General features: G+C 29.0%; 1 protein-coding gene and 1 long non-coding RNA gene across 2 annotated transcripts; both read left to right on the forward strand.

The window, feature by feature from the left end:
- Positions 1-208: 208 nt before the first annotated feature.
- Positions 209-1,925, forward strand: LOC122196723 (uncharacterized). Its single transcript, XR_006188766.2, has 2 exons — positions 209-1,176; positions 1,686-1,925. It is a non-coding gene; the product is annotated as an uncharacterized LOC122196723 (long non-coding RNA).
- A 2,776-nt stretch (positions 1,926-4,701) lies between these two features.
- Positions 4,702-9,286, forward strand: LOC111905150 (protein ECERIFERUM 26). The gene is made up of 2 exons (XM_023900822.3): positions 4,702-5,237; positions 8,283-9,286. The coding sequence occupies exons 1-2, from the start codon at positions 4,809-4,811 to the stop codon at positions 9,147-9,149; spliced, it is 1,296 nt and encodes a 431-aa protein (XP_023756590.1). The 5' UTR covers positions 4,702-4,808; the 3' UTR covers positions 9,150-9,286.
- Positions 9,287-13,152: the final 3,866 nt, after the last annotated feature.

Below are 13,152 nucleotides of genomic sequence, written 5' to 3' on the forward strand. Positions count from 1 at the left end.
CAACGTTTACAACCAATTTATGCATTCCTGAAAATCAGAACTTACCCACGTAACCATTGAAAAAGTCAACAAACAAATTCCCCAATTTTGTGCTTATAATATTAGAGATTCATTCAAAACAGAGACTCATCAAATTATTCAAATCCCCGTATTTTCGGATTTCAACCATGAAATTCTGAACCTCCTCCTCATGGTTCCTCTCTTTTTAACCACCATTGGCCGTTGATTTTGGTCCCACTGCTCAATATGTTTGCCTTCAAGGCTTCTTCTTTCTCTCTAAATAAGAAACCCTAATTGTATCAACTTAGCCATTCTCTCTAATTTTTGAATTTTAAGGTGTGAAGAATGCTCTCACTTCTTTACAACTTAGTAACCCTCAATTTTAAGGTTTGTCACCAGCATCCTTTGCTAGCCCCGCTTACACCACCACTCATAAACGCACATACACACCATGCCAATTGCTACCATCCACAAACTCTGTCTACCACGACGACCACCGTTGAGCGTCGAGCACCGCCACCATCATTTACAGCTTTGAGTAAAGCCATCATGAACAACAGCCAACAAGCCCATACTAACATCACCACTCAAAGTACAAACGAGGTGGGGACATTTAGCATTAGAGTATATCGCTTAATTGAATTCGGCTTCAAAAAATCAAAAAGTTGGCGTTCATATCTTTCTCTCTGCAAAAGGTTGGATTTCAGATTTTGTACTTATTTTTTGTATGTCATCCATCTCAGTTCTTCCCTCTCTTTCTTTTTCATTTATTTTTTTGCCTATTAGACAACCACATCAGACCAATGCCAGAAACCTCAACGAACAAGTGCAAAAAAAGATATAATGTGTCATCCATTCAAAATGTTTATATTTTTCATCTTGAAATGAAGACCTAGAGTTGAACAGATAAGTAAATTTCCTTCATTTTCTTATACCTTTTTATCTTTTTTCTTTTGATTACTAATGTTTTTGTTTTTTTTTTAACTTTTGATTTCCCTCATTTGAAACTTTTTATTTTTGGTTTCTTTTGGTTTCTACTACAATCCTTCTCAATGAAGGTTAGTAGCCGACCCCATGTACACTTTTGCTATCTTATTATTCTTTGTAAACTTCAAACCAAGGAAAAGTCTGGAAATCAATGTTCTGATGGAGCTATTGATCATGGTTCTCGAACAGGTATGTGAAAATCTAAGGTGTTTGATGTAAGCTTTCTACCTGGCCATTTTTTTATTATTTGACTTCTAAACCGAAACAAACTTATTTTAACATTCATATTTTGATTTTTATTCGCACACACATAAGGTGTTTGATGTAATTACTCACAAAGTCATTTATTTGAAGCAGAGAATGGCATATGTCTTAAGTTAAATGGCAATGTGAGTTTTATGTTTTCTGACTTTTTCTTTCAAAATATTACAATTACAAATAAAATGTTTTGAAAATATCTAGACTCAAGTTGATAAATCTGGACCTATATGAATGGCTTTTTTGCTTAATCTTTTTTCCTAGAAACGGGATGAATACAATCAATTCCATCCCATGTGCAACCATTTGCTCAGTTACTCTATAGATTTATTTTTTTTTTTGTACCTTTGTATTAATTGCATCATTTATGGTGAATACATTATATGATATTATTGTTTTTTGGTGATTTGTCTAAAACAATTTTTTTGTAATGAATACAGAGTATGTTACTCCAATTCCATCATATAGCAGTTGCCGAAACGATTGAAGAGGAAAAGGAAAATATGGATGATGGGAAAAGAGGTTGTGGTTGAATGGTAAGGTTTGTTTGGTCATTGCATCTATCTGATATGAATTGCATCATTTTCCTCAACCTCTTATGATATAACAAAACTGAACTGCATCATTTGTACTATGCCTTCTCAGGTTTAAAAATCTGTAAAGTAAGAAATATTTGAGCATGTGTATTGATTTATGCTGCATGTTGTGGTTCTTTCTAATGTTTTTTCTCTTCATTTCATGGGTCTTACTTACATCTCTGTTTATGCAATTGGTAAAGGCTTTCTTCCACCTATTTATAAGTTTTCAATATAGAAGACGAGCTAAACATGATTGGTTTATGGTTAATACTTTTTTTTATCTCTACATAGCTTAGAATTAGAGCAAATGATTAAAATTTTCCAAGGAAGTGTTATTGTTGTATTTCTTGAACTTGATAATAAAATAATGAAGGTATCGTCTCTTTTGGCATCCGGTAGATTTCCTAAGAGCAAAGTTTCATATTTATGTAAGTTGTTGGCGATTTGTACTTTTAAAAGTATCTTATTTTAGATTTTATTGATAATGTATACATGGATAGAAAGGGATTCAAAGTGGGTCAACATAACTAAAGAGGCTCAAAGTTGAAAATTTTCTACTTGAGTTTAGAAAATTAGAAAATTTTCCAATAGAAAGAGGGTATTTGAAGGGGAAGCCACATACCTTTTCATTGATACAAGACTTGCATTACTGGAAGATAGTATCAAGGTGAAGCAACAAAGCATATGTTAGTATTTTTTTTTTGTTATTGTATAAAGGAGTAGCAACAGATCGTATATAGATATTCAACAAATAGATTTGTTTATATTATCATATATCAAGTGCTTTTGGTTGGTTATGCTACTAAATAGTAACTATTATTAGAAAATTGAAATATCAATTTATCATTAACGTGTGCGATATTTAATAATTCCCTTTGATTTTATAAAAACTTGAAATCCACCCCTCATTTTATTAACATTTGTTTTGTATCCTTTTTAGTTCAATGTTGTTAATTGTATTATTATTAATATATAATAACAATATATATATATATATATATATATATATATATATATATATATATATATATATGTGTGTGTGTGTGTATGTATGTATGTGTGTGTGTGTGCGCGCGCGTGCGTCTTAGAAAAGCCTCATGAAATGATGAAAAATATATAATTCAACGATATACAATTATAATTGAATCGGACCGGTTCCTACATTTATGTATCCAAGTTGGATTGATCATGTTTTGCATGACAACTTTATTTGTGGTTGCCAAGAACAATATGACATAGACAAGTTTACATCTTGCACCCTTAGGGAAGTAACATGAATACAAAAATTATTATTTTCAATGACGGTGAGAAAATATGTAGTTCGCATACAATATCATATGTTACTGAAAGAAAACTAATTTTCGAAATAAACCATTCGCCATTGTCGTTTTTCACGGATACACGTTTACAAAAAACAAATAATCACACAAAGAAAACTATTGCCTCTGGAAACTAATTTATGAAAAAAGTATTCGCACCCGTCGTTTGGCGCGGGTAAACGGCTAGTATATATATATATATATATATATATATATATATATATATATATATATATATATATATATATATATATATATATATATATATCATCTACACTACTATCTCAAATAACATATTATAAAGCAATTAAGTATTTTACACAAGATAAGATATTACAAAGCAATTAAGTATTTGACACCGGAATGTTGTCTTTTATCCATTGGCGGAGTTAGATTCAAAGCATAGGGGTTTCCTAATATTTGTTTCTGGGGTATCACCGTAACCGCTGAGCGTGGGGCGGGACCTAAAACCAACAACCTCAGTTTTAAACCGAACGGAACCCAAACCCATCAGTTTTCAGTTTGTACTTGGGTTTTCCGGTTTGGTTTTGGTTTTAAACGCAAACCTTAATCGAATCATTAGCTAACTTCAAGTGTTGTTATATAAACATGAAGTTGAAGTATATTTTGTAACTTAAATCGATGTGGGACTCAAAGTAAATATCAAATGAAGCATGAGGATAACAAGTCTATATAATAGATGAAAATAACTAAGTTTACATGTGTTTGGTGATGTGGTATAGAATAGTTGGGAAAATAAAGATTTCAAGTGGCAGAGCCAAACTCAAAGCATAGGGGTTTCTCAATTTTTTTTTGCTGGGGTATCACTGCAACCGCTGAGCGTGGGGCGGGACCTAAAACCAACAACCTCGGTTTTGAAACCTAACGAAACTCAAACCCATTGGTTGTCAGTTTGTACTTGGGTTTTCCGATTTGGTTTTGGTTTTAAAACCAAACCTTAATCGAATCATTAGCTAACTTCAAGTGTTGTTATATAAACATTAAGTTGAATTATATTTTGATACTTGAATCGATGTGAGAATCAAACTAAATATCAAATGAAGCATGTGTTTGATGATGTGGGATAGGAAAATTAAAAAAAAATAGAATAGTTGGAAAAATAAAAGTAATGTAAGCAAAAGATTTGTAAGAAGCAAGAATTGATCCTAAAACCTTTATTTCAATAACCCAACACTTTAACCAATAGACTAGCTATTTTTTTATACTTATAAGTGAAAGGATGCGAATATATACACTACATAAAACAGTTTTTCTTTTTTTTTAAATTAAACTATCGAAATTTTTTTGAGGGGTACCCTTGGATGTGCCCTGCTTTTATCCATGTACCTTTAATAGTTTTTGACTTAATTAATTCGAATCATTGAGCATTTACAATGTTTATGATATGAAACATGATTGATTTTAGCATGCGCATCAAATAAACATATCAGGTGTTTTAGAAAAAAACGTTTTAGATGTATGTTAGAGAGATACTATCTTAATCGATCGTAACTTTATTTTTTCATTACAACCATAACCCTGTAAAAATAAGAAAAAAATACACATAGGAGTGTCTAGTTTTGGTCTATTTATAGACAACCATTGAATCAAACTCCTCGTTGAAACTTCTATCTTCTCCTTCTCTCTATCAACAAAATAGATTACAATGGTATTCTCTAAAGACGAAAGCCCTGTATGTGACATTAAGTTATCATCGATTGGACCGGGATACATAACTGGTCAAGGTGCAGCTCAAGAACTAAATGGCATGGACTTAGCCATGAAGCTTCACTACATCCGAAACGTTTACTATTTCAGAAGCCAAGTATTTGAAGGGTTAGCTATCATGGATATTAAGGAGCCTATGTTCTACTGGTTGAACTATGGGTATATCGCTTGTGGCCGGCTCAGGAGGCACGATTCAGGTCGGCCTTACATCAAGTGCAACGACTGTGGGGTGCGGTTCATTGAGGCTCGGTGCAAACTGACTCTCGATGAGTGGCTCGAGTCAAAAGATGACTCGAGACACAAGCTTCTTGTTTCTAACCAAGTCCTTGGTCCCGACTTGCTTTTCTCTCCACTAGTTTTATTCCAGGTTTGTTTCTTGATCTTTACAATATTTTTGTAAAAGCAGTTAACCATAGATAAGATTAAGTTGGAATTATTTATCTGTTAATTCATGGTTAGTAGTTTACAACATGATAAGTAAAAACGGGACTCTATCATCTTTAGAAAATCGATCTCAACAGCTACAGTAAATGTTTTATGTCTCAAAACGACTAGTGACATGTCTCGTCAGCTCGTTAATAATTAAAAAATTAGCAGTTAGCATGGCGTGTATCTTACGTTTGTTATCATTGCATGACAAACACATTTTTCATGTCTATTACATATGTAAACCGTTATAAATACAAATATTCAAATGTCTGATTAAAGATATATGAGGTTCTAATGAAAAATCATCATCTATACCTTGATGTAATTAAAACCGTTCGATATATAACCTACAATTCTAAGGTATATATCTAGTTTGTTATGTTTTAACACGTATCATATCTTATAATATAAATAATAATTTTAATTATTCTAAAAGTAACTAAAAACCCTACTATATAATACACACAATAAATTTGATAATATCGTATATGCATGGTTATAAATATATACAGTTAAGGGGATTAACCACCAAAAGTTAACAAAAATAAAACTTCAAAACCAAAGTTAATTCTAATGAACTAAAATATATAACGAACCAGCAGTAAACTGAATAACACTGATAGCGTCTAGCTAGTCGTGTAGGTTTACGTTCTCGTACATGGATGATTAAGTTAAATAAAATTAAAGCATAGCCTCCATGCATGTATCCACAAAGTCTTGTATATTTTGTATGACCTACAAATCTAATGCATTTTTAAAATACTTTTAACTTCATATATGTCTCAAACAAAACTAAACATTCAACCTCAAAAATAAAAGATAATACCTATTCATGAGTATTTAAATAACAAGACATAGAAACAGCAATTAAAGCAAAATGCTAGAGACAGATTTGATCAAAACTTTAGATTCTAAACAAAGTAATGTCATGAATCCGAGGCAAAACAGTGAAACGTCAAGTGCATCTCTTGTAGCGAACCTACATTTTTTCTCTATAACACAATTTGTCATACTTAATTTGTCGAACAAAATACTCTAAAATTAACGTAATTTATCTTCAATCGTTAACAACTTTTAGAAACTGTTTATAAAATTAACTAAGTTAGCCACATCTTTATGAAATATTTTAAAAAGTCTTTTCATATAATTTATTATTTTTAAATATATATAATATTTTTAAAATTAAAAAATATTGACAAAAACGTTATAATTAAATGTTAATTTTGACATTGATGTTACTGTTCTAAAAGTATGTTATTTACAAATTAGACATAACAAATATAATATTTTGATTTTTTTAAAAGACAAATACAAAATTCATCCTTAAATTAAAGGAGGATAATTATGCTAAACATAAATCTCAAAAACAACATTTAGTAGAATCTAATATTTTTTTTTGTTGATCCAAAACCAATCTTAGTAAATAATTATTTTTGATGTAGATTATAAATACTTATTTTGCTCGAACCTAATAGTTTATAAGTAAAATTTCATATGTTGACGTACTCATTTTAATAGATGAAAATAATTTTACCACTTGTAATCTTCTATTATGTTACTTGTAATCTTGTGGTAAATTTAGATTAAATTATATTTATGTGTCATTTTGTGATTTTTTCTATTTTATTAAATTTTATATAATACGTATTGTAATTATAAATGTAATAATAAATATATATCTAATTTATTAATGCAATTTTTTCTTATAATTTTGAATTTCTAATTGACAAATTATTTTAGTTGTTTATTTTTTTAAATAATTAGTTTAAATTTAAAAGATAAATAAACATTTCGATTTTCATAATTAAATATTTTACTTTTTCTTATAAATTAAAATATTTAAATTTTTCTATGTTCATGTTTGTTTATTTTTTTAATAAACTCGTATAATACATAAGTCTCAACTAATCTCTATACTAATAAAAGAGTAGTCATTTTGCCAAGTGTCATAATATTAGAACTCCTAATTAATATGATGTCACTTGTCATTCTATTAATTCTCCATTTTAAATTCATTAAACCTCCTAATTAATATGATGTTATTTGTCAATCTATTTATTCTTTATTTTAAATTTAAATTTTAAATTTTATATTATTGTTTTTATTAGTTTACAAATAAAAAGAGTCTAATATATATGATAAATTAATTACACATATTTATTTGAATCAATAATTATAATTTTACATAACTAATAAAAAAAATCTCTTAATTAATAATGTATTTAAAATTTTATATAAAATAATTAATTAATAATTTTGAATTTTTTACTATAAATATTTAATCAATTTTGTAACCATGATTTACACGGGTTATAAACTAGTCGTTAATATTTACCTTTAAAATAAATTATTTAACATGATTTGAGACATATACGTGGCACGAAAGGCAAGCAACAATTTAGGTAGTGGAGAGCTCTCTGGCAGTACATGCTAAGACGTTATTTTTAAGTATTTTTAAAAATTATTTGAATTATATCACTATTTTTGGCTGTCCTCAAAATTTTGAAGGCTTTGTTGTTACTTTCTTAGTTTGTTATAATATTATTGAAATTTTAATTAAAAAAAGGGTTTCAATTCATGTCACTTCTTTCGGCAGCGTCAAGCACCCAAATGTGGTCCTTTCAAATGTTATTATACAAAAATCTTTTATAACTGTTTCTAAAAGTGTAGAGGTGTTTTATACAAAATGTGGCTTATTATCTAAAAATGTTGAAAGGGTAGATATAATATTGTTGCATAAATGGGTTTATGAATCAAATATTATTATCTATATATTAACAAAATGCTAAGCACTGTTACATAAAGCATTTAAGTCGAGCCACATAATAAAGTGACCAACCGCCGGTTAATATCTAAGTTGCATTTGGTCCAAAACTCGGACAAAGCTTGCATATTTAATATCAAAAACTAGTTCTTATATAAACTATAAGAATATAAAAGATTGTTATATAAACACACATATAACGTATTTGATACAATGCAGTTAACCAAGTTTAAATGTGGAGGGATATCTGTTGGGTTAAGTTGGGCACATATACTTGGAGATGTTTTTTCTGCTGTAAGCTATACGAACATATGGGGACAAATCACAAAGCGTCATTTCCCAACCCAACCATTACGCATGGAACATTCAATGAAGGAGAATTGTAATCCGAAAAGCCCAACAAAGGATCCGCTTGCTGTAAAACGGGTAGGGCCAGTGGGTGATCATTGGACCACGTCAGATAACACAAAGCTCGAAACATATTCTTTTTATATTTCTTCTCCCGAGTTTATCCGTTTGCAAACAAAGCTATGTGGAGGTAAAGACAATAATCAACACTTTCCCCCCTTCGAGTTGATTTGCACTATTGTTTGGCAATGTGTTGCCAAGGCTAAACATGAATCCGAAGTGAACATGGTGACTATATGTAAGAGAGACTCAAAAATGTCATTCGAAGGGGTTATAACAAACAAAGCTCAGTCGATAAAAGTGGTTAAAACAAACATTTCTGTTAAAGAATCCTCTCTAATGGAACTCGGGATGCTCATATTAAACCAAGGCGTGGATGAGAGAAGTAATATTGAGGAAGCAATGAAACCAGATAATGAATTACCAGACTTTATAATATATGGAGCAAATTTGACTTTTATTGACCTAAGTGATGCCCCACTTTATGAGCTCGATATAAAAGGAAATACACCTGTTTATGTAAACTGTGCTATTGATGGTGTTGGAGAGGAAGGTGTCGTGTTGGTTTTTCCAGCACGAAAAGATATGTCTGATGGGATGACAATTAGTATAACGTTGCCCGCAAACCACATTTCCGAGCTTAAATCCGTGCTTTGGAATGAATGGTCTCTCGCGTAATATTAAAACGCATATATGTGTTAAGTAGGATGTAATATCAAGTGTGTGACTATATGCATGTATTAGAATGCATAAACTGTGGACTAATATGTATTCCATATCATTTGAAATAAATCCTTTAGATCTTAAAGTGTTAATACGACAAAACAAATTTATTTTTTGTTTAGAAGTTTATTGCTAAAATGTGGAAACTATAAAAATTCAATACTAAAATATGAAATTGTACTTTCAATGTAAAATGATGAAATATGATTTTCATAATATTTATTTGTTTCTATTATAAAATTGTACTTTAAATATAAAATGGTACATATAATTTATTAAATTTACACAAAAACCCACACAAACATGGAGAAACAATAAGACTTTTGAAAGTATAATGATAAAATAATAAAAGTTTAGAAGAAAATTGTTAAAATAAGATTTTTGTTGCGAGTATAGGAGGCTAAATTGTGACCGTATAAATACTTCAAATTAGATATGCAAACCATTTAATTCCTTAAATCTTTGTAGGGCTAATGTCATAAAAACCCTTAAATTTTCAGGGTTTTGTCGGTTTTGCCAAAAGTTGAATTTTATGTTCGTTTTTACCTTAATATTTTCCAAAAAATATTCGGTTTTACCTTTTTACCGGTGATAACAGGTTACTATTATATTAACTTCGAAAAAACCTTTAAGTTTATAATTTTTTTACGTTTTTACCCTTAAGTTTATAATTCTTTTTACACTTTTATTCTATGTATTTTTTTCATATTATACGTATTCATGCAGAAAAATCATATTTATGTACGAAAAAATTTTAATTAAATATTGTATTTACATTTATATATATATATATATATATATATATATATATATATATATATATATGTGTGTGTGTGTGTGTGTGTGTGTGTGTATGAGTTTTTTTCTTAGATAAACCATTTAAGATGTAAAAAAACAAATTAATATGTTTTTAGAACTACAAATATGTATTTTTATGTATTTAAAAATATACATCTCAACAAAAAAAACTTGTTCAATCATAAACATGTTTATATAAGTATATACATATATTTTTAGAAGTGTAAATATGTATTTTTATATATGTTTTTTTTTAAGTATAAATATATTTTTAGAAATATAGATACATATTAATATATATATAAATATTGTAAAAATATGTATTTATACTTCTAAAAACTATATCTATAAAACACATATTCATAATTCTAAAAATATTATTTATCTTTTTAAATGGTATAACCTTACAAAAACACACACATACAAACAAACACACACACACACACATAGAAAACCTGTTATCACCGGTAAAAAGTAAAACCGAACATTTTTTCGAAATGTTAAGGTAAAACGGATATAAAATTCAACTTTGGGCAAAACCGACAAAACCCTGAAAATTTGAGGGTTTTTTTGACATTAACCCATCTTTGTATAGCACAGAACAATTCCAAGAAATCCATGACCTATTTTCGTGATTTAATCAATTGTTAGTTGGAAAGCTTTATATATTTCTTCATCAACTATTCAGATTATCCATCGATCCAAGAAAAATCCAGTAACATAGCTGATTTTTTTGTCTTATTCCAAGAAAATTTCAATTGTGTAATTAAATAAACCAAATTTCTTATGAATGAATTTCAAATTGAACCACCCTATAGAATTAGATAAATGCGACAAAGAATGTTTGTTTCTTTTATTGTCTTGATAAACCATATATTCTTACACTAAATGTATTTTTTAGATTTCAAATTAGAATATTTGTAAATACTGGATTATAACTTTTATTTTTTGCTCAAAAACTAAAGAAATTTCATGAAATAACCATATCTTAAGGGTGTTTTCACCTTTTAACCATAAAATTTTGAAATTTGTAAAATGATCATCATATCCGTAGAGGGTGCTCTACGGATCCGTTTAACCTTCTGAGGGTCTTAGCACACTCTGCGGAAATGAGGTGGCAACACTAAAGACAAAAAATTTCGAAGGTTTTTAGGTATGAAAACTTAATTGCCCATTTTTTTTAAGTTAATTATATGTTGTTAGAGTGTATGATAATTCGTATGGGTGTATGATAGTTTAATGATTAGTAAATCCTAAATTTTTGCCCGATTTTTGTCATGGAAGTATCGGTTCAACGAAGAACAAATCCACAGAGGTGTTTTGCTCAAGAACAAATCCGTAGAGCCCCCTCTGAGGATTAATGTTCATCTCTGCAGAATTATTTTTTTTTTTTTTTGATTTTATATGCAAAAAGAATTATTAAGTAACACAAATTATTAAAAAGGATTATAAATTAACAAAAATTATTAAAAAAATAGACTTGTTGATTTTGGCACTATATTTTGCTCAAGAATTGATCCTTCGCTATTAACCGATCCTCGAAGCCATTAAGCGATCCGCAGAGCCAACTCTACGAAACCCTAAAAACCCCGAAAAAATTTGTCCTTTAGTGTTGCCACTTCATTTCCACAAAGGTGTGTTATGATCCTCAGAAGGTTAAACAGATCCGTAGACCACCCTCTACGGATCTTGTGGTCATTTTACAAATTTCGAAATTTTATGGTTAAAAGCTGAAAACACCGCTTAAGATATGGTTATTTCATGGAATTTCTAAAAAAAAAACTATTATCTTCATTTTTTGAAAGCGGTTCCTTTTAATATTTTAAAAACATTATTGATGATATGTTCTACTCAATTAACATTTCATTATTAATTTCATGAATATATATATATATATATATATATATATATATATATATATATATATATATATATATATATATGGGAAAAATAAATATACATTACGGCTTCACCTAAGTTTAGGTACTAAATCTTATGAAACTATGTCGTTTTATTAGATAAAGATTGCAATTAGGGGTTCATGATTAACACTTTACGTTGCAGATTCAATATTGAAGCAATAATTTTGATAAGGAAGCAAAAATGTTAATTATCTTTGACCTTCATGATGGTTGAAAACAATAATGTTCACTAACATGAAGTAATAAACGATAATGGAGGAAAGAAAACATGGATGGATAAACGATAATATACGAAAGAAATGCAATGGGGAATTGTATATTTACCAAGTGAAAGCTGAACTGGTTATATTTACTAAGATAAAAGTGCATAATTTAGAGGTTTAGTATCTAAATTTTGGTAGGGTTGTAATTTATATTCCCTATCCCATATATATATATATATATATATATATATATATATATATATATATATAATCCCTAATTCCATAATTTCGTTATTTCAACATATTAGTTATGATATGTTCTAGTCAATTATCATTTCATTATTAATGTCACGAATATATTATTTTAAAAACCATTAATTTTTAATGAATTTTGCAAAATTTATTGTAATTTTTAAACATACATGAATTAAACAGAAAATACCATATATAGGGAAAAATACCACACTCTCTCATCTTTGATTCTGAAATATTCTTCATATATGGATGATTTCTTCTTCTTCTCCTTCAAATTTTCGAGTTTCTGAATGGTAAATGAACTTTTGAATCTTCAAGAGATCCTAGAACGAATGTTTTAGCCTGCTTTGATACCAATTGAAAGTCCCAAACCCTTTGTAGATTTGTAGATCAAATATGAACAAGAGAAAACAATGACGAACACAGAAGTATCACAAAGATATCTTTCACCAAGAAAGGGGTTGTTTTCACCAAGAAAATAATTGTCACAAAGTCGGTCACAAAGAAATTACATTAGTGTTTCACCCTAATATTCAATATATACTAATTTATTCTAGTGAATCACTTCAATCAAGGGATTGTATCTAATCTAAATATAAACTAATCTGATATATAAGTAATGGATCAGATCGGTTCTTCTCCATATTCGGATATCAACACCAACACATCAGACGTTGACTAGAGCATCAACTTCAACGAGTCTCGTTGATTAGGGCATCGGAGTTAGCGTCAGGGTGACACGCTGATCGGCTTTAACTTTAGCATCAACATATAGTACCA

Source organism: Lactuca sativa, chromosome 2, assembly GCF_002870075.4.
Source record: "Lactuca sativa cultivar Salinas chromosome 2, Lsat_Salinas_v11, whole genome shotgun sequence".
NCBI lineage: Eukaryota > Viridiplantae > Streptophyta > Magnoliopsida > Asterales > Asteraceae > Lactuca > Lactuca sativa.

Bases quoted from the DNA above. Each gene is read 5' to 3' on its own strand.
- LOC111905150 (XM_023900822.3), top strand. From the start codon at position 4,809: ATGGTATTCTCTAAAGACGAAAGCCCTGTATGTGACATTAAGTTATCA. The intron at 5,238-8,282 runs GTTTGTTTCTTG...GATACAATGCAG, and splicing joins CTCCACTAGTTTTATTCCAG to TTAACCAAGTTTAAATGTGG.